Genomic DNA, 25,235 nt, shown 5'->3' with positions numbered 1-25,235 from the left:
TATTTCTGTCTCAGGATGTTAGCTGTGAGATATTCCTACTCACTCTTTGCAGGATGTGTTACCCACATGTTTCTTTTTAATTTATTTATGTTCTAGCTTCTAGATATGTTCGTGCAAACTGAGCTGTAACTGTAACTTAGTTTTTGTTTGCATGTAAATAAAGAAATGTGGATGTTTCACTCAGTCAGTGAAATCAGACTGAAACACTGGTGAAATCCAAAGCAAAGTACCAAATACAAAAGTCCCATGATTTTCAGATTCTCCTCTACAATCTTTATTATAACTTAAAGAATGCTGAATGTGTTACAGGTGATTTAATGAGTGAGTCAGTTCACAAATGAAAATGTAATTTAACCAACATCCATCAAGGTCACTAATGGAGGGTGGTTAGAGGTCAGGGGGTCATGGTGTCAGCTTTAGATGGATTTAGACCCAGTAGCTGTATCAATGCAAAATATGAGTAGATCCATGGTCTGGAGATACCTTGTGTTTTCTCCAGACCTCCAGCCTCCACCATGAAACTCCTTTTAAAGTCCAGCTGCTGCTGCAACAGAGCCATCTCTCTGCAGGGAGGAGAAAGCACAACACAAGGTGTAATGGAAAATTAATTTCTCATTATGTTAATTTGTTGGAGTTACTGTCTTCCTTCAACCAGAAATGGAAGTGGGAGTAAATACCATGTTTGACATCTGAATTTGTGAATGCATCCATAACAGCCCAGTTTTAAGGAGACAGACTGACCTGGTGAGCAGCTCTGCTTGCAGTCTGGCCTCCTCTGCAGACAACAAGGCAGCCTCCTCTTCTCTCCTCTTACGCTCCTCTTCTTTATTCCTCCTGTCTTCCTTCTCCTGCTCTTTCCTGTGGAGGTACTCTATCCTTTCACTCTCATCCATCTCCTGTAGCTTTTTGTTCTCCTCCTCTTGCATCCTCTCCTCCTCCAATCTCAAACGCTCCAGTTCAGCTGGAGGGGACAAAACACAACTTCCAGAAAGCTATAATTGTTATCACCAAATGTGAAGACTTTATTTATTTCAACAGGATGAGTGCAATGTGAATAAAGAAAATTAAAAATATTAAAATTGTAATAGAGCATGTAGTGTAGTATGAGATGACTTTTGCAAATGAAATATTTATTATGTGTGATTTTTATTCAACTGCCAAAAAACAAAGTTTGCAATAAATAAGGTGAGCTATGTTTTTATGGGCGACATACAACCACAACCTATGTTTGGATCAGATGATCTTTCAACAAACTAAACTGAAAATACTAATTACAGTAGCATCTTAGCAGCCTGAATGATCTCACCCTTCCTCCTCTGTTCCTCTTCCTCTCTCATCCTGTGGAGTCGCTCCATTTGCCTCCTCCTCTCCTCCTGTCTCCTCCTCTCTCTCTCCCTTTGTGCCTGTTCCCGTCTCGCTCGCTCCTTCTCCTCCTCCTCACGCCTCCTTGTCTCTTCCTCTTCTGCCAGCTTCTTCAGTCTGAAGGTGGAGAATGAAAATACATGTGGCGACAATTAAAAAGTTCTATACATCGACTTGAACACACAACAGCAGTTAAATAGTCTGCTATGGTAAAGTTAATCACGTAAGACCAAACATCATCCATTCATTTATTGAAGCTATTATTAGTTATTGTGTTCCGCCTTTCAATGTGTGTTGTAAAAGTGACCTCAGCTCCTCAGCTCGCTTCCTCCTCTCCTCCTCAAGTTCATTCTTCATCCTGTCCTCTGTCTGCTCCCTCGCCTGCTGCTTCTTCTCTTCTTCCTCCTGCTGCCTCCTCTTCCTCTCCACCTCCTGCCTTCGTCTCTCTGCTCGCTGGGCCAAACGCAGAGCTGCAGCCTCTTGTTCCTCCTGACTCTTTGTGAACTAAAGTACACACAGATCACAGGCCGGATGCACAAAGTCCAGAATTTTTACTGAATTCTTAGTGAACCAGAGGGAGGACGTCATGCATTGTTTAATATAGGCAGTGAAAGAAGGGAATCTATTACAAAGTGTTTATGTAACATTAAAGAAATGTGAAATAATCAGATTTTAATTATAACTCAAAACATTAAAAAGATTACAGACAAACACATGATAAAGTACTGTAATATCTGAGCGTGTGCTTCCTACTGACCACTGGTTTGACTGGATTCAACATCAGCTGCTCCTCAGTTATCATGACAGTTGAACACGATGACATGCGGCCATGCGATGACGTGAGTCCCACAGCACTAGCTGGCACGGTCGCCTCGCAAGAAGAGGCAAGAGACCTCATAGTGCTCCTTGGATTGACATGAGACGAAGTGACAGTGGACCTGAGTGAACTCACTGACTGGTTGCAGCTGCGTTTATCACTGGTGGAAAGATAGTCAGTGTCTGTGTCGTCCTCTGTTGTTGCATTGTCACTGTCTAAGTGTGTTGCAGAAGGCCGTCTGGTGGGTTTTTGGCGACGCTTTTCTTGCATTGCCTGGTTGATCTCCACCTCCCCGCTGTCCAGGGGGTGCATGGGGCTTCCTGCTATGGGATATATCAGTGATATTAATGGATCAGTAAATGTAAACTGTGTCAACTCTTATTTCTTTCTGGTCCTTGTGTCTTATGTTTGTGATGTCTTACCAACCAACTCTTTATTCTTCAGCCTTCCTCTCCTCTTCCTCCTCCCCCCAGCAGACACTTCTTTCTGCCTGGCTGATTCTCCTTCTCCATCTTCTCTCTCCTCATACATCTTCACTTCTCTCCTTCCTTCCCTGTTCTTACTTTTCTTCTTCTGAAAAAAAAAAAACAGTATTTAGAGCACATGACTAACAAAACTTGATTTCATTTTCATTTTATCTTATAAACTTTGAGAATGTACTTAGTCAACAATCCTATCAAGCCTATGATGCAATGTGCAGCTGATTTCCTCAGACTGATCCTGAATCCTCACCACAGATATGGGGGCAGAATGGTCCTGAGTCTCTGCAGCTTCTCTGTTGCTCCTCCCATCTTGGCTCTGGCTTCTGATTGACTGAACATCACCACTTCTTGGCTTTTCACTTTGCCATTTTCCTTTCTTCCTCTTGCTCCATCCCTGCCCATCTGATTCAGCACTGTTCACTATCTGCGTATCTCTTTTCCTAAATAAGAGACACAGGTATGAGCATGTGCTGCTTTATGATAACAATAATAATAATAAGTTTGGGAAACTCCTTGTTCACCCTGCAGTCATCGCAGCTTTGCCAGCGCCCTTCCTCTCCCTCCGTCTCTCCACGTCATCCTCGGTTGTTGCTTCAGTTGGTCTGATGCTCTCCAGCTTCTTTCTGGACAATCGGACAAACTTCATGTTTCACAATGTTTGAATCCAAAACATTCTTTCAGTGTATTAATGTCTCGTTTTAAAATCATTTTGTAATAATAATAATTTTATATAAAATAAATGTTCCCCCATTTTATTACATTTGTCCGTTTCAGGTGATTTTTGAGAACATTGTCCTCTGAGAGTTTCATTAACATGAATTTGATTTTGGGGATTTTCACAGGAATATGAATAATTATTCTCTCAGAGAAAATGACAATGTTGTGTCTTGTCAAACAAGACACAACATTGAAGTTATTTAATAAATTACAATAACTGAATCTTGTGTTGAATAGAGTTCTCTGATGAGATTAAATGAAGAGTTTAATTGGTGTTGGGCAACTCAGATTAATTTCTTTTATACCAACTGTAAAGGGGCTGAGAATAAATTCTGATGTTAATGTCATCAGAAATCTCATCTCAAGAAAATCCTTGTCAGTTTTCTACAAAATCTGATAAAAAGAAATATCAGAAAGTTTGATTTCATTTAAGAATATGAAGATAAAAATGAGCCGTACAAACCCTGGTTGGTGTGATCCATACAAATAATCATCCTGTTCTGTACTGGGCAGTTCTTCTTCATCCTCCTCCTCTTCCTCCTCCTCCTCCTCCTCAGTGCTGCCTCCTCTTGGCTCCTCCTTCCCAACTCGCTCCCTCAGTGGAGGCATCCTAACACTGTTTTTAGCAGCCTTATTAGGTTTCTTCCATGTGTCCAACATGGACTTTGCATTCTGTGATTTCTTCTTTGTCACCAGCACTGAAACATCAAACAACAGGTTTTCATAAAGCAAATTTTAATAAATAATTAGTAAAAAAAAAAACAAAAACAAAACAAAACCAGCAGCAGTGCTTTACCTGTGTCTGAGTGGCTGGTGGGGAGGTGTACATTAGTTTCTCTTGATCTCTGACGCTCTGAGAGCTGGTTGGAAATTAAATTACACTACTCCATTACATGAGGAATGGCAAAAACCACACACACACATAAAAAGAAAAACTAAAGAAAAACATATCTACAGAAAACTGGGTGAAAAATCAGCAACAGTATGACAGAAGAGCTTTGAATTATAGTGCAATACTGTCAACATGGCATCAAGACAGTAGAGCTTTTACACATCAACAGTTTTGATAAGACAGCAACATTCAGCATTTGTTACCAGATTTTTGGCCAGTTCTTTTGTGCCAGTTGATTCAATAACCAATGTTGGCTAATTTGTTATTGAGTCAAACAAAAGCCACTGAATATTATAATAAAAGAAGTATTAAAAGCTACTACTAAAAGAGGATTAAGGTGCAACTTACTTGTTCTGTGCTGAAGTTCAACTTCTGCCCAAACTGCCCAACAGGCATTGTGTGACCTTCTACTTCCTGAAATACACAGTAGACAAAAAAAAAAATCATAAAACCAGACAAAATAAGATAGAAAAACATTTCTAATGTGAATAGATACATAGTGAACTAAACTAGGCCCACACATGCTGGACCTTTAACCTTAAAGTAAAAACAACTCACCCTGTATATGGACTGATGGTGCTGGGTGTCATCCACAGGAACACATGTGTTCAGCTCGACCTCGCCCTCTGCACACACATACAATTACCTGACAATGGTTAGAGGTTAAGGAACACACAGAAGGTAATTAAACATGCAAGGGGTAAAAAAACATAATAGTGAGGCTGAGTAGGGGGAAACTTAATATCCAACACAAACAAAGGCTGTTTTGAATGTTCTTTTTAAGCTTGTTGTTAGATCCGTTTCTTTCTTCTTTTTTATGTGCCACCAATAAACAAATAACAACAAGTGTGAGTGTGTGCAGACCTGTCTGCTCAGGCTGCAGCACTATGACCCAGGGCAACTCCTCTCCTTCTGTAGACAAAACCTGGAGAGCTGAGAGACAGGAAGAGAGACCTATAATATATACTGGGAGTTATAACTAAGGAAAGCCTTGCTCTAATGTCTAATGTGAATACCTTGCTGCTGTAAGTCCCCATCATGCTGCAATGACTCCTGACTTTTGTCATACAGTGATAGCTGAATAATCTCCCCATCGGGTCCCAGTATCAGGCAGCCAACTGATGTGCCATTCTGAAAATCTCCACAAAACAAAGCACAGGTTTCCCTTTTTGTCTGACAGACAGGTTTCATGTCATCATGTCAACTGTGAACTCTGAGTTTTCAGGTTTTGTTGCAGTGGTTCATCTGCCCTTACCTCTCAGCTGCAGTGGTAAAACACCCCTCACCACACCTCTGTTAGCATCACTGGATTCACTAGAATCATGGGGATCAAGCACTCGGTTCTGTAAGAAAGCCAAAGAGCTCTGCTTGCCTGGACCTTTCCATCCTGCAACACAACCCATCACTCCTACTGGAGGTGGAATCTCTAAAGGAGAGAAGAGCATAAGAAAAGATAATGAACAACATGTACCTTTGGTGGAAGTATTTACCAGGAGTGTATTGCTCCAGACGGGAAATAATAGAATTATAGCAGCCAGTCAATAACAAAACAAAATCCTGGAAACTGATTTCCATCTTTATTATTTCAGTGTGACTTTACCTATGTCTAAGTGCCAGCTTGTGAAGTGTTGGTATGTGCTGTACCTTCTTCTGGCTCCAGCAGAATCATGGAGCCTTTCTCAGAGGATTGCTTTCCTTCTTCCTTCCCCACTTTATCCCTTTTAAAAATTTGTTTCTGTGTTTTTTCTTTTCCAACTATTCTTTTTTCACTCATCTCTTCTGAAAGATAGAAACACAAGAGGTCAGATAATTAATAATAATTCTTAACAATAATTGTAAACTAATAATGAACATCTTAAAGTGGCCACATTATTTGTGGTAGTAAAATAATAAAAAGTTCCTATAACTTATAATGGTGTTAAAACCTTAGTTTAGTTAAGTCTACATTTGACTGCATTTTAGAATGAAAGACGATAAATGAGTCTGAACAATCCTTTATTGTTGGTCTAAAAAACATTACCAGACTCGTGACATAGCAAACAACAATCTTTCAGATGAGTCACTGTGTGTTTAGGCTTCAATGGTGTCAATTGTGTTACCTTTGATCTCTGGAAACAGGAAAGAAGAAGTAGGAGGCTGTTTGTGGGGTCTATTCTGATTTTCTTGGGACTCAAACCAAAATCTTTCTCCCTGTGTCTGGGCATCCTGGCGGGTTTCAGCATGGATTCCCTGCCCTGGGTGTACGGTAGACTTTGTACTTTGGGCAATAGGTGGTAGTCGCTGTGGACGGTGTTCATTGATGGGGACCTTGAGTCTTGGCTGGAACATTCAACATAGAAATACCTATCTGCAATTTGGCATCAGGAGGTGTAATACCACATAATCTCAGCCATCATTTTAACTAAAACCATCACTCGTTTCCTTCAAATGAGAACATATTTAAATTTCTTTCTAACCGTGCCATCAGGGTGTTGTACTGTTATCTGGGCTTTACCTTGTCTTTCTGCACCTGGAAGGGTTCTTGATTGACTGAATGTCCCACTTTATGAGGACGAAGGAGCAAGTCTGTAGAGAAAGACCATCATTGCATCATGTTTAGTAACTTTCCTGTTCAGTCTTTACTTGCTTTAGTGGTAGTACTTCTAGAGAATGGAGAATACCTGAGCTAGCATTTGTTTCAGGCTTGGTGTTTGATTGCTGCTCTGCTCGTCCTAGGGAAAAGTCAGAAAAAAGGCTCCTCTTTATTGACATGCCGAAGAGGAAGTTGAGCTTAGGATGTTTTGCTGACCTATTTTCATAATCCTGCACATACCTTTCACAATTTTATCTATCCTCCCATGGCTGCTCCCACTTATTGATCTTTCATAGTCATCTTGAATGTAAGAGTCTCGATCATCTGCCACATTATGGAAGTCTTTCATGTTTGTATGAGAGATGTCTGCTCCAGTAATAAGGTGGTTTGTTTCAGTATGTTGTGAATCTTCAGTAGGTTGTAGACCACTGTCTGTGTAAGTCTGCAACTAACAAAACAACATCAAAATGAACATAATTTACATACTTTTCCATAGATAAGTACAGTCACAGTGCACTTTTCCCACATTTTGTTGTTACAGCCTTATTCCAAAACAGATTCAATTCATTATTTTCCTCAAAATTCTACAAAAAATAGCTCATAATGTCAAGTCAAAAAAATGTTTTGAAATTTTTGCTTATATTTTAAAAATAGATAATGAAAATAAATAACCTGTCCTCCCACAAGTATTCACAGTCTTGGGTCAACACTTTTAGCATCAGTTATAGCCTGAAGTCTTTTGTGTATGATGCTAGAAGCTTGGCACCTATTTTTGGGCAGTTTTCCTCCTTCTTCTCTGCAGTACCTCTCAAGCTCCATCAGGTTGGATAGGGAGAGTCAGTGCTCAGCCATTTTCAAATCTATCTAGAGATACTTAATCAGGTTAAAGTCTTGCCTTTAGCTACGTGCCTCAAAGACATTCACAGAGTTGCCCTTTGGTATCTTGGCTGTGTGCTTAGGGTTGTTGTCCTGTAGAAAAATGAACCCAGTCTGGAATTCATAGTTCCCTAGAACAGGCTTTCATCAAGGATGTCTCTGTACATGCTGCATTCATCTTTCTCTAGATCCTGACTAGTGTCTTTGTCCCTGCCACTGAAAAACATCCCCACAGCATGATGCTGCCACTACCACTACCTTGATACAATCTTGTCTCAGGGGTCTACAAACAATTCCTTGTACTTCATGGTTTGGTTTGTGCTCTGACTTGCACTGTTAACTGTGGGACCTTATACAGACAGCTATATGTCTTTCCTATTCATGTCCAATCAACTGAATATCCCACAGGTGGACAATCAAGTTGTAGAAACATCTCAAGGATGATCAGTGGAAACAGGACGAACCAGAGCTAAATTTTGTGTGTCATGGCGAAGGCTGTGAATACTTATGTACATGTGATTTTTTTCATTTTTTATTTTCAATAGATTCCAAAAAAAAAAAAAAAAGTTTTAATCCATTTTAGAATAAGACTGTAACATAACAAAATGTGAAAAAACTTCAAATTACCGTTGGTTCCTCTGCTTTTTCAGGGGTCATTGCCACATAGTGTACCCATGGCTGAGGTTTCACCTGTGGAGTTGGAGTCTTGGAGGTACATGACATCTGGAGGAACAGATCCACCCTGATTTTTTTCTTGTTGTCCTGCTCTTCTTCAGTATCTGCAGACAAGCTTCATATTAGCATCTAATCGTACTGGGTTGTTATCAGTAGGTCTTGGAAGGTTGACTTGATTGTATCACTGTATTTAGTTTTATTCAATGATAAACAACGCAACAATGGTCTGACATCAAATTTGCTCCGTTTTCCTTGCTTATAATAGAATACTGTTCTATAGTTAAATAGTGTTCAAGAGTTTCCAGTGTTAAATAAATTATCCTTTGTACCCGTTTGTAACATCCCATCAGGTTGGTTTTTCATTTGAGTTTTTCTCTCGTCAGGAAGCCACTGTAGGTTCACTGTAGGTTCAACAACAACACTTGGCAGTGCTTGGGTGGTGTCAATGGATGCAGGACTGGGACAATGGAGCTTTGGAGCTGGGGGGAGGTGAAGAGGAGGAAATAGGAGTGGAGCACGTCTGGAAGAGATATACTGAAAAAAAAGAAACACATTAAAACAAGTTGACATCGACAGAGCTTTGACATGTTATCACCTTTTTTAAACAGTTCCACACGCACAGAACAACACAATCATCCTACTAAAGTTATGCTTCTCTACTGCTAGAAAGCTTGCTGCTAGCAAGGAGAAATATGTGCAGGGTAACAAGTTATCAACAACAATCTTTCCTAAAAGCTTCTTTTACTTAAATATATAAAGTTAATAATGTCAACCATGTGCTGTCATTCATTTCGATTTTCATAAACATTAGAAATATAGTGGTTACGCACATATATTGATTGAATAAACCCAATGAAGTTAATCTGTTCTACTCCACCTACCTGGTTTTTACTGTAGCTCAAAATTGCTGCTGTTAGCTCCTTAAGGGTGTTCAGCCGCTGCTCCACTTGTTGAGGATCCCGCCGAACAACTCGCTTTTTCCTGACGCCAGCCTCAGGCACATGATTGGTTTCCACAGTAACTATGTCCTTGAGAAATTAATATTAATATGTCATTCGTAGTTTTACCTTGTCAGATATCTAGGTCAGAGCAATTATCATCATTATTAAAGTGAAGATTGGGCTTTTGCCTGTCCTTTGATAACTACAGTTCGTACATGCATTTATCCAAATTCACTTAATTGTTATGTAGGGTAACGCTGTACACACACACACACACACACACCTGGGAGTACAGTAAAAGTGCCCCCCTGCGAGTACTGTAAGTCTTTGGAAGAGTTGACTCTGCCTCTGCAAACAGTCGGCCACCATTAGACAGACGCAGCAGTGTGTCCTTGGACTTCCAGATGTAGTAATCCTTTGGTAGAATAAAGGATACATTAATTATACAATAAATTAAATTATTTATTGATCGATAAATTAACTGGTTGGTTGTCATAACACAAAAGCTTGACCTACAATAGGTAATCTAACTGACATACTACTAATGTATTCCAACATAATAAAATTTATAGTATTGCAAATTTGTACCTGGGGTGTGAAGCAGACATCCAGCCGTCCATAATGTGTCCCAGTGCTTCTGTTGGTTGAAACCAATCGACCACACCCCCGACTCAAAAAAGAAAGAGTCAAATCCTTCATGGTGTCATTTCATCCTGCAAAATGACTGTGTCAAAAAACGTTAAATGGGTTATTTTCTATTTTTCAAGGCTGGCAAGATAACAAGACATTATACTGATTAACTCGAGCTTGTCAAAGAAACCATGACCATTTGTGCACATTTTTTCCTCTCTCTGAGTTTGTGGCTCAGACTATGTTACCCATACATTTAAATTATAGTGCAAATTTGCTAGTCCTTCTTCCTGCTAGCTTATTCTTCCAATTACTCTTTATTAATTACAATAAAAAAAAATTCCATTAAGAAATATAAGTAGTAACCTTCCAAAAACTCCATCAAATCAAACAACTTTCCTACATAGGGTAATGCTTTATATGGGTACTATGACTATAAGGAATACCTTAGAGTTACTAGATGCAAACAAAGTTTAAGACATATGTACTACTACTACTGTTTACCATTTTATACTAGAACATGGAAAATAGTGTCATGTCAATACCGTCTATTATTAAGAGACAACAAACTGAACAAAAGTACAGAAGAAAGATTTTGTGTCAGCACATTTTATCTGATTTTACAGCTAAACTAAGCTATAATAGAAAACTCTGAACTTACTTGCTGGGCCCATACAAACACTGCCTCAATCCCTGTTGCTAGGATGTCCAGAGTTAGTACTCTGTTGAGTGTTTCTGTTGCCGTGGCTGCAGTGACATAGATTAAGTGACACATTCACACACACACGAATGCACCCCCACCCACACAAAGGAAAAAATATCTGTCCATGCCTGTTTAAGTGCTCATGCTGTCTGCTGTGACCAGTGACACTGCTCTATCCCCTAATTTCTTATGTCATAATAACCCCTCTCCAGCTTCCACATGCCCTGCAAACCCTGGCCACCTCCCTGCAATATTGTGGGGCCAATTGAAGACTGAGAAACCAACAGGTTGGCAGGTGCTACAGTATAAATTTAATAAAGTGTAAACAGACTTACACAGACTCCTGGAAAACAGCCATAAGGGGGACGCAAGATATCAGCTTGTTTGAGTCAAAACCAGATCAGATAGAAGACAAAGTCCAGAATTCAAGGCACACCCTGGAAATACACAGGCGAGCAGTGCAAAACCAAACAAGCAGTTGAATGCCTTCACCAACCAGCCAAGTTGCAGATGATACCCCTGTTTGTCTAGGCTCATTTTCTAATCCATGAGTCTCAGTGGGGTGTTTGCGCCAAAAGCAATGAAATTCCTTCGAGTCGAACCTGAGAAATTGCATTGACGGGAATAGATGTGAGGTCACAGGCTTGATACTAGCTAACTGGGAGTCTGAATACCTGCTACCAGGCCCCATACTAGCTTAAAATTTGAATGGCTGGGAGGCCTTGGAAGTAGACTGATGGGTAACACATTCGAACTACCTGGCTAGGAAACATTATGGGGGGCTATCACATGGAAGAGGTGCTGTAGTGTCAATATAGGCCTGTAAGCTGTCTTGTCGAGCGGCTGTATAAAGTCCATGAGCCACAGCTGCAAATCTAGATTTTCTGCATCATGACCTAAGATATTAGCTTTTTCTCAGGATCTCAAGGAACAGAATGTTGCAAAGTCCATAGATCCAGGCAGAGAATCCAAACAAACAGGGTACAGGTAAGAATAACTGAACCTCTGTGCCATTAGAACTCAACAAACTGTCAAAGAAATTGATAAAATGGCAGTAATACAATAAAAATCGATGACACAAAATGACACCCATGGTGTTTGATTGGTGGGGCAGAGTCAGGTGGTAAAATTGGAGGGAAAGTCAGACCGACAGAGCAGAATGGGAGGGGCAAGAGTGAGACTAAGCAGGAAGAGAGGGTAATGTTGGGGGCATCTGGTGGTAAAATGGGAGAACTGGCAGGAGGCAGCTCAACAGACCATCAGAAATATACAAATAGTAGAAGCAAGACAGTAATAATCTTTCTTATTTTTTTCTCCAACACATACTTCAGTGTATTTGAACTCCAGTGTAATACCAATTGTTTGCCATAGTTCTGGTATGTTCTGTTAACCTCTGATGTTACATTAAATGTCCTTAGGGTTTACTCTGATCCTGTATAAAAGAAGCCAGTTCTTGAGAACTATACCATTAGGCCTACAAACAATCCTTTTTAATCATCAATCAACATCAGGTTTTATATCTTTGGGATTTATTACCGGAAGTGAACTTGTAATCCTATTGTTTGTCTTTACCCATGACTTGGCAGGTGACTCAGATGGAAGAGAATATTGTTCCCTCATCATAAGGCGGTAACCTCAGCCCCCAGCTCCTCCTGTACAGTACGTGTTGAAGGGATACTAGGAAAGACACGAGTATAAATGTTCGGCAAAAATGTCTGTTGCCTTGATGGGGTGGGGAGGTTTCAGCAGCCTTTGATTGTCTACTGATCTTCAATGTGTTAGACTGGTGTATTTCACGTGATGTGATTAGAACAATATAGGAACACGGCAGAAGTTATTTTGATATTAACTTTTCAACATTGCTTTACTTTACAGAATTTGCACAGCACAAGACACAATATCTAATGCGTCCTGTCTTATTCCAGGGGAAATGGAGAACTCAACAGAAATTAGGTCATTTGTGTTTGCTATGTATGGAAACACAGACCACCTAAAATACCTGTTTTTCACTCTGGCATTGCTATTTTACATATCAGTTATTTTTGCCAACACTCTTCTTATTTTCATTATATATGTGAACAGAAATCTGCATGAGCCCATGTATCTATTCCTGTGTAATTTGTTTGTTAATGAAATATATGGCAGCACATCATTGTTGCCCTGCTTGATGGTACAAATCTTGTCAGACACACATGAAATTTCTGTCTTTTTCTGCTTCATTCAAATATTTAACATTCATACATATATAGCTGTTGAATTGGGAACATTAACGATAATGGCATATGACAGATATACATGTATTTGTAAGCCTTTACATTACAATACAATTATAACTACAAGAAAAGTACAAATTGTCATACTTGTTATCTGGGTAGTTTCTTTTGTAGAGGTTGGAGTTCTACTGTCTTTCACTATTCGTTTAAAGCGCTGTAGGACTGTTATCAATAACATTTATTGTGCCTACCACCTGGTAGTTGAACTTTCATGTTTATCAGACAGAACAGTGTCACCTATTAATGATCTGATTTTTGGCCTTATTTTCGGTGTTGTTGTTCCTGTCAGTTATATTACATACAGTTATATAAAGATTTTGTCTGTGTGTTTAAAAGCTTCCACAGAGACGAAAATCAAAGCTTTTGATACCTGCACACCACATTTAATTTCACTTATTAGCTTTGTCTTTGCCTGTTTTTATAGTTTGATTTCTCAGAGATTTAACATGTCTTTGTTTCCATATCTTGGTGTTGTGTTGTCTATGTATGTTGTGATCATTCAGCCTCTTCAAAATCCAATTATCTATGGCCTGAAATTGTCAAATGTCAGATGTGCTTGTAAAAATTTACTGACATTAAAAACATCACAGCTCTACATTTTCTTTAAGAATTTTGTTTTTCCATAAATATAAATATCAAATTGAAAAAATCCAAAGTAAATGTGACATAATTCGACACCACAATAAACGACATGGCTTCGTGTTTTAGGTGCTGAAAGTTGTTGCCATGTACATCGGTATAAGAACTGCAGTACTAGTTCCACCTGGCTACATTATATTAGAAAACTATTTGGCAAAGAAGTGAAAAAATACACATTATTTGTCAGTGTTACTTAAAGCTATGATCTATCCTTTTTAAAAGAGTAGAAATTATACCACTGATGGGTCAAAAAGAATACAGGTCTTATTGCTGAGAAAGTTGTTTTAGAAAAAAAAGTCATTATGGTGTGTTTAAATATATTAAAATCATGGAAAGAAGCTGAAGTCACAACCCAAACTGATTTACTAGTAAAGTCTGGGGTTCTTCCCATGAGTGAAATAGTTGCAAAAACACAATGAGATGGACAAAAAAAAAAATCAAAGTTGTGGCTTTAGTGTTGAGTTTGTTTTGGTTCCAAGAAAATAATCTCAATTAGTTACTGCAGCTTTAATATTTGCCAATTTATGGCCCAAAAAAACAAAATATAAGGGACTGTGAATCTGATGATAGAGGTGGCTGAGTGGTCATCATAAGAATGGTGGTTCAGTCCCTAACTTCTCTAGTCTATATATTAAAGTGATAGAAGGCAAAACACTGAACCCCTAGTTATTCCCAGTGGAAAGGCTAACTATTGTAAACACTGTTGCTTTTTAAATTATTATTTTTAGTCAAATGAGTCATTTCTTAGTTCAATCAAAAGACAAAAGTGTGATTAATTTGTCAGGAGACTGCCTGTGTCTGCTTGACTTGTTGATTTGGAACCAGAACTAGGAATATTGTATTATTGTCTCAAGATGAATAAGACTCACACTCTGCTTGTTGTCTTCATTTGCCTGTGGGACATGATTATAAATGACCAGAGACTGCTGCATTTGTCTAAGTAGGGTGGCAGGATTAAAGAACTCTTTGGTTTTGCATTGATCTTCACCGTGTCAGACAGTTTGGTAATCTTCATGTTCTGTATAGTTGCAGTTCACAGAACAACAGAGTTAATTGAAACTGGATCTAACAAGGATTGATTTATGTCTGATGTTTTTATATGGATGTTTCTGATTACAGGTTGTATGCCAGTATAAATATAGAAAGCATTGTATAGAAATATCATATTAATAAGTAAATTAGGCAAATAAAGTGGAACAATGCTGTTCTACAACTAATACATATTCTACAACTACTAGCTTATCAAGTGTATAAACTGTATTTAACCAAATCTTATGCACTATCAGATTTTTTAACATTGCTTTTTTAAATACCTTAATCCCCATATCTTATTCCAGCGGAAATGGAGAACTCAACAGAAATTAGGTCATTTGTGTTTGCTATGTATGGAAACACAGACCACCTAAAGTATCTGTTTTTCACTCTGGCATTGCTATTTTACATATCAGTTATTTTTGCCAACACTCTTCTTATTGTCATTATATATGTGAACAGAAATCTGCATGAGCCCATGTATCTATTCCTGTGTAATTTGTTTGTTAATGAAATATACGGCAGCACATCATTGATGCCCTGCTTGATGGTACAAATCTTGTCAGACACACATGAAATTTCTGTCTTTTTCTGCTTCATTCAAATATTTAACATTCATACCTATGTAGCTGTTGAATTGGGAACATTAACAATAATGGCATATGACAGATATGCATGTATTTGTAAGCCTTTACATTACAATACAATTATAACTATAAGAAAAGTGCAAATTGTCATACTTGTTATCTGGGTAGTTTCTTTTGTAGAGGTTGGAGTTCTACTGTCTTTCACTATTCGTTTAAAACGCTGTGGGACTGTCATCTATAATGTTTATTGTGACCACCAACTTGTAGTTGAACTTTCATGTTTATCAGACAGAACAGTGTCACCTATTAATGATCTGATTTTTGGCCTTATTTTCGGTGTTGTTGTTCCTGTCAGTTATATTACATACAGTTATATAAAGATTTTGTCTGTGTGTTTAAAAGCTTCCACAGAGACGAAAATCAAAGCTTTTGATACCTGCACACCACATTTAATTTCACTTATCAGCTTTGTCTTTGCCTGTTTTTATAGTTTGATTTCTCAGAGATTTAACATGTCTTTGTTTCCATATCTTGGCGTTGTGTTGTCTATGTATGTTATGATCGTTCAGCCTCTTCAAAATCCAATTATCTATGGCCTGAAATTGTCAAAAGTCAGATGTGCTTGTAAAAATTTACTGACATTAAAAACATCACAACTCTAAATTTTCTCTAAGAATTTTGTTTTTCCATAAATATAAATATCAAATTGAAAAAATCCCAAGTAAATGTGACATAATTCGACACCACAATAAACAACATGGCTTCGTGTTTTAGGTGCTGAAAGTCATTCCCCAGTACATTGGTAGAAGAACTGCAGTGTTTGTCCCACCTGGCTACATATTATTAGAAATCTATTTGGTGAAGAAGTGAAAAAATATACATTATCTGTCATAATGTTATGGTGTGTTTAATTATATTAAAATCATGCAAAGAAGCTGAAATCACAGCCCAAACTGATTTACTAGTAAAGTCTGGGGTTCTTCCCATGAGTTGAATAGTTGCAAAAACACAATGAGAGGGGGAAAAAACAAAGTTGTGGTTTTAGTGTTAAGTTTGTTTTAGTTCCAAGAAAATAATCTCAATTAGTTACTGCAGCTTTAATATTTGCCAATTTATGGCCAAAAAAAAAAAAACCAGAAGACGAGGGATTGTGATTCCAATGATAGAGGTGGCTGAGCGTTCATCATAATGACGGTGGTTCAGTCCCCAACTTCTCTAATCTATGTATTAAAGTGATAAAAGGGCAAAACACTGAACCCCTAGTTATTCCCAGTGGAAAGACTAGCTATTGAAAAGGCCGTTGCCTTTTAAATTATTATAAATCAAATGAGTAATTTCTTAGTTCAATCACAAGACAAAAGTGTGATTTATTTCTCAGGAGACTGCCTGTGTCTGCTTGACTTGTTGATTTGGAACCAGAACTAGGAATATTGTATTATTGTCTCAAGATGAATAAGACTCACACTCTGCTTGTTGTCTTCATTTGCCTGTGGGACATGATTATAAATGACCAGAGACTGCTGCATTTGTCTTATTAGGGTGGCAGAATTAAAGAACTCTTTGATTTTGCATTGATCTTCACCGTGTCAGACAGTTTGGTAATCTTCATGTTCTGTATAGTTGCAGTTCACAGAACAACAGAGTTAATTGAAACTGGCTCTAACAAGGATTGATTTGTGTCTAATGTTTCTATATGGATGTTTCTGATTACAGGTTGTATGCCAGCATACATATAGAAAGCATAGTAAAAAAACATCATGTTCATTAATAAATTAGGCAAAAAAGTGAAACAATACTGTTCTATAACTATTACATGTTCTACAATTACTAGGTTATCCAGTGTTTAAACTATAAATTAAAAATCTTATGCACCGTCAAATTTTTTAATATTGCTTTACTTTTTAAATTATCCTTAATCCCCATGTCTTATTACAGCAGAAATGGAGAACTCAACAGAAATTAGGTCATTTGTGTTTGCTATGTATGGAAACACAGACCACCTAAAGTATCTGTTTTTCACTCTGGCATTGCTATTTTACATATCAGTTATTTTTGCCAACACTCTTCTTATTGTCATTATATATGTGAACAGAAATCTGCATGAGCCCATGTATCTATTCCTGTGTAATTTGTTTGTTAATGAAATATATGGCAGCACATCATTGTTGCCCTGCTTGATGGTACAAATCTTGTCAGACACACATGAAATTTCTGTCTTTTTCTGCTTCATTCAAATATTTAACATTCATACCTATGTAGCTGTTGAATATGGAACATTAACAATAATGGCATATGACAGATATGCATGTATTTGTAAGCCTTTACATTACAATACAATTATAACTACAAGAAAAGTACAAATTGTCATACTTGTTATCTGGGTAGTTTCTTTTCTAGAGGTTGGAGTTTTACTGTCTTTCACTATTCGTTTAAAACGCTGTGGGACTGTTATCAATAACATTTATTGTGCCAACCACCTTGTTGTTGAACTTTCATGTTCATCAGACAGAACAGTGTCTCTGATTCACGATCTGATTTTTGGCCTTATTTTCAGTGTTGCTGCTCCTGTCAGTTATATTACATACAGTTATATAAAGATTTTGTCTGTGTGTTTAAAAGCTTCCACAGATACGAAAACCAAAGCTTTTGATACCTGCACACCACATTTAATTTCACTTATTAGCTTTGTCTTTGCCTGTTTTTATAGTTTGATTTCTCAGAGATTTAACATGTCTTTGTTTCCATATCTTGGTGTTGTGTTGTCTATGTATGTTGTGATCATTCAGCCTCTTCAAAATCCAATTATCTATGGCCTGAAACTGTCAAAAGTCAGATGTGCTTGTAAAAATTTACTGACATTAAAAACATCATAGCTCTACATTTTCTTTAAGAATTTTGTGTTTCCATAAATATAAATATCAAACTGAAAAAATCCCAAGTAAATGTGACATAATTCAACACCATGGCAAGGACTAAAAAACACGGCTTCTTGCTTTGGGTGCTGAAAGTTGTTCCCACCTGACTACATATTATTAGAAATCTATTTGGCAAAGAAGTGAAAAAATACACATTATCTGTCAGTGTTACTTAAAGCTATGATCTATCCTTTTTAAAAGAGTAGAAATTATACCACTGATGGGTTGAAAAACATACAAGTCTTGTTGCTGTGAAAGTTTTTTTAGAAAAAAAAAGTCATTATGGTGTGTTTAATTATATTAAAATCATGCAAAAAAGCTGAAATCACAGCCCAAACTGATTTACTAGTAAAGTCTGGGGTTCTTCCCATGAGTGAAATAGTTGCAAACACAGGATGAGAGGGAAAAAAAGCAAAGTTGTGGCTTTAGTGTTAAGTTTGTTTTGGTTCCAAAAAAATAATCTCAATTAGTTACTGCAGCTTTAATATTTGCCAATTTATGGCCAAAAAAAAAAAACAAAAGACGAGGGACTGTGAATCTGATGATAGAGGTGGCTGAGCGTTCATCATAATGACGGTGGTTCAGTCCCCAACTATCCTAATCTATGTATTAAAGTGATAAAAGGGCAAAACACTGAACCCCTAGTTATTCCCAGTGGAAAGACTAGCTATTGAAAACACTGTTGCCTTTAAAATTATTATAAATCAAATGAGTAATTTCTTAGTTCAATCACAAGACAAAAGTGTGATTTATTTCTCAGGAGACTGTCTGTGTCTGCTTGACTTGTTGACTTGGAACTAGAACTAAGAATATAGTATTATGGATTGAGACTGATGAGACTCACACTCTGCTTGTTTTCTTCATTTGCCTGTGGGACATGATTATAAATGGCCAGAGACTGCTGCATTTGTCTTAGTAGGGTGGCAGGGTTAAAGCACTCTGGTTTTGCATTGATCTTCACCGTGTCAGACAGTTTGGTGATCTTGTTCTTGTATTGTTGCAGCTTACAGAACAACAGAGTTCATTGGAACTGGATCAATAACATAACAAGGACTCATTCTTGTCTAATGTTTCTATATGGATGTTTCTGATTACAGATTGCATAACAGTATATATATATATATATATATATATATATAGAAAGCATAGCATAAAAATATCATGTTTATTAGTAAATTAGGCAATAAAGTGGAGCAATGTTCAACAACTATTCCACAATTACTAGGTTATCCAGTATTTAAACTGTATTTTAAAAATCTTATGCACTGTCAGATTTTTTAATATTGCTTTACTTTTTAAATATTCTTAATCCCCATGTCTTATTACAGCAGAAATGGAGAACTCAACAGAAATTAGGTCATTTGTGTTTGCTATGTATGGAAACACAGACCACCTAAAGTATCTGTTATTCACTCTGGCATTGCTATTTTACATATCAGTTATTTTTGCCAACACTCTTCTTATTGTCATTATATATGTGAACAGAAATCTGCATGAGCCCATGTATCTATTCCTGTGTAATTTGTTTGTTAATGAAATATATGGCAGCACATCATTGTTGCCCTGCTTGATGGTACAAATCTTGTCAGACACACATGAAATTTCTGTCTTTTTCTGCTTCATTCAAATATTTAACATTCATACATATATAGCTGTTGAATTTGGAACATTAACAATAATGGCATATGACAGATATGCATGTATTTGTAAGCCTTTACATTACAATACAATTATAACTACAAGAAAAGTACAAATTGTCATATTTGTTATCTGGGTAGTTTCTTTTGTAGAGGTTGGAGTTTTACTGTCTTTCACTATTCGTTTAAAACGCTGTGGGACTGTTATCAATAACGTTTATTGTGCCCACCACCTTATAGTTGAACTTTAATGTTCACCAGACAGAACAGTGTCTGTGATTCACGATCTGATTTTTGGCCTTATTTTCAGTGTTGCTGCTCCTGTCAGTTATATTACATACAGTTATATAAAGATTTTGTCTGTGTGTTTAAAAGCTTCCACAGAGACCAGAATCAAAGCTTTTGATACCTGCACACCACATTTAATTTCACTTATTAGCTTTGTCTTTGCCTGTTTTTATAGTTTGATTTCTCAGAGATTTAATATGTCTTTAGTTCCATATCTCTGCATTATCTTGTCTTTGTATGTTATGATCATTCAGCCTCTTCAAAATCCAATCATCTATGGCCTGAAACTGTCAAAAGTCAGATGTGCTTGTAAAAACATGTTGACATTAAAAGCATCACAACTCTACAGAGTTTTGTATTTCCATAAATACAGTGCAGTTTAGATTGTAAACATCTGTTGAATGACAAAAAGGTTTTCAAGGGGTTTCTTGGAGGATTGAGTAATAGCCAGACACAAAGAGGTACAAACGAAAAAGTGTTTTAATAAAAGCAAAGTAGCAAAGAAGAGTGACAACAGACAAAGTCACAACCAAAAGCAGAGATGCAAAAACCAGAACAGAGGGACAACCAAGAACACGATGAAACAGGCACAAATTAACAACATAAAAATCATTGCAGGCACAAAACTCAAAAGTCAAATGCAAAGGTCCATAGCCCAAGGGGGAAGAAAGCTTCAAATCCAGGAACAAACAAGGTCAGGCAAATGGCTACAAACAAACTGAAAGAAGGCAAATACTATCTAGGTGAACAAGTGAAACTGAACCTGTGATTAAGGGGTGGGTGGGGTGGGCAAGACAAGGCAGGGATCATGACAAAGACATGTTTTGTGTTTTCCCAAATGCAGTTAACATTTGTTATAAAGCTTTAGTAATGGAGGTCAATTACATTGCTCACAGTCCAGAAGGGTGTGATTAGGAGGATTGGCCTCCTCGATCTGAACCCTGGTGTTTTTTTAAATGGAATTCTGTGCTTGTCAAAGCTTGTCCATAACAAACACCATATTAAAGCATAATGGTGTCATCAGTGCACCTGGCATCAGGACAGCCCTCGGATGAAGGTTGATCATCAACTTCATGACCATGTCATCTGAGCTGACCTCGGGTCAAGAAGAGATGGGGAGCTGCTGACTGAGACTGGGGACATTGTCAGATGGTGGAAGGAATATTGTAAGATCTACTCAACCCCACTGACACGCCTTCTGCAGAGGAAGCAGAGGCTGAGGACTTACATATTCCATAACCTGGGCTGAACTTTGTGGAGTTGGAGAACGTGTCTGTGTCCTTCGTGGCTTCCTATGGGGGGTGCTCCAGCAGTACATCAGTTCGGGATGCCAAAAAGATGTACTGTGTTCTGGAAATGTCCCACTTCAGGAGGGACTATGTCTCTTAACTGGCCTGGGAACTCCTCCGTATTAACCCAGAAGAGCTGGAGGAGGTGTCTCAGATGTAGGAAGTCTTAGCATCTCAGATTAGACTGCTGCCCCCGTGAACCAGCCCCAGATAAGTGGAAGAAGATGGATAGATGGACAATAAAGATGATTTAACAGGAATCAGTCATTTATCACAATATTAGGTATCAGTAAATATTGCTGGAAATATTCAAGTCCTACCATTCATTTTATGTAAAAATGTGAGTGACCCAAGTGCAGTAACAAGAATGGTTTATTTCTATCAGCCCTTATAATTTCTAGTTATAAACTGTTTTTTAATGTAAATGTGGCAATATAAAGTTCCAACCCTGTTTTTTAAAATTATGTTTCTCTACAACTAAACTGCAACAACAAATGTGTTTTTGGAAAGATGGAATCATATCATGAGGACTGACGATGTATATATCCCAAATACAGTTATACTTGACCTGCTAAATATTCACACACCACGTATTTCTTTTCAGCAGTTCAGTGCAAAATCCAGTTTTTCTAACTGCAGCATCATTAACTTTGTGATGGTTGCAGTATTTGTACATGTGTACAGTATTTCTGTATTCACAGAACTTGGTTAAGGTTAGGAAAAGATTGTGGTCTGGCTTTATATACAAAAACCTCCCGTTCCCATAAATTTGCTTTTTATACAAATCGCAATCGAAAGTGCTTTTGTTGCATAACCACACACGAGTTGTGTGCTTTGTATGTTCCCTCCAAACATGGTCTCAGTTGCTGTTTAGTTGCATACAAACTGGATTTTCAGGAGACAGAATGGATAAATTGCAGGAAACGCTTTGGATATAAAAATCTACAGTAGTAAAATTCCAACATTATATATTATTTGGAGTATTCACAAGCTTTAAAACTACTAATGCAATACTGTAGAAATACTTTTATACTTTGCAAGTAAAAGTCCTTCATTTATAAACTTACAGTAAACATACAGGACAAGACAACAATATATTGAAGTATCAAAAGTAAAAGTATGTGACCCCTGTAACTGATGATGTTGTTAAAGAGTATGTTACAATATCAGATTGTGCTTAGTAATATATCAGTGCATGGTGAAGCTGCTGCTAGTTTAAAATCTAAATAAAATTGTTTTTCCATGGGGATCAATAAAGTATATCATTATAATGATTATAATGATTAAAATATACATTATGTGCAAATGTGTACAAATATTGTTATATTGTTTAGTATTTTAGACTACATGCATTTTATTCTTTTCTCTTCTTACTCTCTCTTACTCTCTTTGTCTAAATCATTATATTTATCTCTACTATTCTGGCGTTATACAGTTTAAATGTTGTTTTTAGGGGAAATCATTCTTCAGTGGTTTCCCTTTTTGAGTTTTGTATTACACAAGACAATCTTCTTCTTCTTCTTTACTATTGAAACCAGAATAGCAAAAGATGTCAGAGATGCATATTAACGCCCATTGATTCAAATGATGTTCATAACTCACATATGTTAGGTGTATGTGGAACGTAATTTTACTGTATGTTTGTGTATATTTAAATTTGTCATTTCACTCATTGTTGTGTTAACTCTTTGCATTACTGTACCTTTGGCCTTACTCTTAACAGAAAAGCATGGCATGCTGGTACCGCTCCTGTACTTAATACAAACTTAAATTTTTAATGACAGGGAAATTATTTTTTACATATTAAACATATTGTAACTGCCACACTCTCTCCTCCTCTATAGTATTTTGGCGTCACAGGAGTCAGGCTGCAGGATCTTGAGTGTTACAATGTGTTTGAGACATTTTCTGAACCAGGGATAGAAAAAAGCATAAATCAGGGGGTTTAGACAGGAGTTAAAGTAGAAAAGACAAATTACAAAGGCTGCAGATGAAGCATTAATCAAGGTGTCCTGACCTGTCAGGATGAAGATGTAATATGGACAGATACATGTCAGAAAAACAACTACAACAACACCGAGTGTCCTGGCTGCTTTCAGCTCAGATTTCTTAACAGTTACACTTACTGTACTCTTGAATGTGACAGATACAACATGAGACCTCATAGCACGAGCCTGAGACACGGCCACCACAAATACCTTTATATACAGAACGATGACGACTGTGACCGGACAAATGAAAGTAAAAAACAGGTCAGCAAGTCCAGCAATGTAGCTACTGGCAACCACACACTCACCAGTACAGGAGATATATTTACCTGGTTGTTCCAAGTTTTCCTTTAGCACCAGGCTATAAAAGACTATAGAAAATATCCAACACACACAAACACAGACTTGAACTCTTTTTAGAGTGACTTTAGTGGAGTAATGTAGAGGATCACAAATAGCTACATAACGGTCAATAGATATAAGAACCATGTTTTCTACTGAAGCACCAATGATGACATATGCTGTATACTGATACACAGTACACATGATGTCACCAAGGAACCAGCAGCCGTTTATGAGCACAATTTGAAAGAACATGATGAGACCCACGAAAAAATCGGAGACAGCCAGAGAGAGGAGGAGGACGTTGGTGGGGGTGTGGAGCTGCCTGGAGAGAAAGACGAGGAACAAACAAACTGTAATTCATGACACAGCTCAAAATAATTACTGTTTTTTTTATCTAAGCCTCAAACAGTATCTATATATTTTTTTCTAATTCACTCATTCTCACGTACTTGAAGTGTGAGATGGAGATGATGACCAGCAGGTTTAGAGTGGTGGTGAGCAGAGAGATGGACGACAGAATAATGTAAGTCAGCATTGCCTCAAATTGAGAACGCTTTAGCTTTGTGCAGGAGGTGTTGAGGAGCTGTGGAAAGCAGAGTTCATCTTCTTCCAAAGTCTCCATCATCACACAGAGAGAGAAAAATAAGCTGCTGAGCTCCAGCAGCTCTATGACCCAAGTCATCTGTACAACAACCTATTTAAAGCTGCTGTCCTCCCTCCCCTCTACACTACTTTTTTTTCTTTGTAGCAGAGAATAACGCCTCTCACCCCATCACTCTGCTCCATGTGGGATTCATAAGTATAAGTCTGATTAGTCCAATTAGTCATAAAGACAAGTGCATCCTGGGAGAATCAGAAAGTTCACTTTGGAGTATACAGTATACACACAATAATTCTTTGGACACATAGGGTACTACAGAGAGCATGCTGCTGATGGGAATAGATGAGTAAAGACAAAATTTGTAATAAATCCAGGACCTGGTGGAATTCGGCTATAGTTCCTGTAAAAAGTATTATTATTAATAATACATTTATTTATATAGCACTTTTCTAAACATAAGTTACAAAGTGCTCCCCAAAAGCACGCCCCTTGATTTATAGTTATTGACATTATGAATTAATCATGGTCAATAAAAGTTGGCGACTTTGACAAAAGAGTTTCAGAAAAATACCTCATTAATGTCAAAGTGAACAGGTTTTAACAAAGTAATGTCAATTAAAAAAATATGTAAAGTGAAATCGATGTTTGCATTAATATTCACCTGTTTTAAAATGACTGACCTATTCCAACAGAGGTCCAGATATTTGGTGCTAGTAGTTCAAATTTAATAAAAGCTTTCAAGATTCAATTCAACTCAAGGTTCGAAAAATAGTGTCAGACACAGTTCTGCAGGCGGACGTACTGTGGGCGTTAGTGAGGTAGTCTGTTTTTTAATTTCTCTCCCAGCAGTGCATGCCGGATGGTGTTGAATACACTGGAGGAATTTAAAAACATGATCCTCACCAAGCCCCCAGGCTTGTCCAGGTGGGTGTAGGTGCGATGGAGCAGATGTATGATGGTGTCATCCACTCCAA

General features: G+C 37.5%; 4 protein-coding genes and 1 pseudogene across 4 annotated transcripts; 4 read left to right on the top strand and 1 right to left on the bottom strand.

The window, feature by feature from the left end:
• Positions 1-2,839: 2,839 nt before the first annotated feature.
• On the bottom strand, positions 2,840-10,667 carry LOC113173443. The gene is made up of 20 exons (XM_026376852.1): positions 10,626-10,667; positions 9,923-10,058; positions 9,618-9,749; positions 9,275-9,421; positions 8,723-8,927; positions 8,346-8,497; positions 7,083-7,290; positions 6,931-6,981; positions 6,765-6,835; positions 6,370-6,589; positions 5,915-6,049; positions 5,526-5,696; positions 5,287-5,409; positions 5,135-5,203; positions 4,829-4,896; positions 4,619-4,684; positions 4,175-4,238; positions 3,842-4,076; positions 3,183-3,284; positions 2,840-3,101 (listed from the first exon to the last, which is right to left on the bottom strand). Exons 2-20 carry the CDS (start codon positions 10,031-10,033, stop codon positions 2,840-2,842), a joined length of 2,592 nt encoding a protein of 863 aa, XP_026232637.1. The 5' UTR covers positions 10,034-10,058; positions 10,626-10,667.
• Positions 10,668-12,597: 1,930 nt separating this feature from the next.
• LOC113173442 (olfactory receptor 8-like) lies at positions 12,598-13,744 on the top strand. Its single transcript, XM_026376851.1, has 2 exons — positions 12,598-13,485; positions 13,649-13,744. Exons 1-2 carry the CDS (start codon positions 12,598-12,600, stop codon positions 13,742-13,744), a joined length of 984 nt encoding a protein of 327 aa, XP_026232636.1.
• Positions 13,745-14,921: 1,177 nt separating this feature from the next.
• On the top strand, positions 14,922-16,068 carry LOC113173441 (olfactory receptor 8-like). The gene is made up of 2 exons (XM_026376850.1): positions 14,922-15,809; positions 15,973-16,068. The coding sequence occupies exons 1-2, from the start codon at positions 14,922-14,924 to the stop codon at positions 16,066-16,068; spliced, it is 984 nt and encodes a 327-aa protein (XP_026232635.1).
• A 1,070-nt stretch (positions 16,069-17,138) lies between these two features.
• On the top strand, positions 17,139-18,071 carry LOC113173437 (olfactory receptor 4K1-like). The gene has a single exon (XM_026376847.1). It carries the CDS (start codon positions 17,139-17,141, stop codon positions 18,069-18,071), a length of 933 nt encoding a protein of 310 aa, XP_026232632.1.
• A 1,375-nt stretch (positions 18,072-19,446) lies between these two features.
• LOC113173436 lies at positions 19,447-24,023 on the top strand (annotated as a pseudogene).
• The last annotated feature ends 1,212 nt before the right edge of the window (positions 24,024-25,235 follow it).

The sequence above is a fragment of the Anabas testudineus genome, chromosome 21, assembly GCF_900324465.2.
Source record: "Anabas testudineus chromosome 21, fAnaTes1.2, whole genome shotgun sequence".
Lineage (NCBI taxonomy): Eukaryota > Metazoa > Chordata > Actinopteri > Anabantiformes > Anabantidae > Anabas > Anabas testudineus.
The sequence above is the reverse complement of the archived record's forward strand: the minus strand, read 5'-3'. Positions and strand labels throughout refer to the sequence as shown.

Bases quoted from the DNA above. Each gene is read 5' to 3' on its own strand.
- LOC113173437 (XM_026376847.1), top strand. From the start codon at position 17,139: ATGGAGAACTCAACAGAAATTAGGTCATTTGTGTTTGCTATGTATGGA.
- LOC113173443 (XM_026376852.1), bottom strand. From the start codon at position 10,033: ATGAAGGATTTGACTCTTTCTTTTTTGAGTCGGGGGTGTGGTCGATTG. The intron at 8,928-9,274 runs GTAGGTGGAGTA...CTTTTTTTTCAG, and splicing joins TGAGCTACAGTAAAAACCAG to TATATCTCTTCCAGACGTGC. The intron at 6,590-6,764 runs GTAAAGCCCAGA...TGAATGTTCCAG, and splicing joins TCCAGGTGCAGAAAGACAAG to CCAAGACTCAAGGTCCCCAT.
- LOC113173442 (XM_026376851.1), top strand. From the start codon at position 12,598: ATGGAGAACTCAACAGAAATTAGGTCATTTGTGTTTGCTATGTATGGA. The intron at 13,486-13,648 runs GTCAGATGTGCT...TTCGTGTTTTAG, and splicing joins ATGGCCTGAAATTGTCAAAT to GTGCTGAAAGTTGTTGCCAT.
- LOC113173441 (XM_026376850.1), top strand. From the start codon at position 14,922: ATGGAGAACTCAACAGAAATTAGGTCATTTGTGTTTGCTATGTATGGA. The intron at 15,810-15,972 runs GTCAGATGTGCT...TTCGTGTTTTAG, and splicing joins ATGGCCTGAAATTGTCAAAA to GTGCTGAAAGTCATTCCCCA.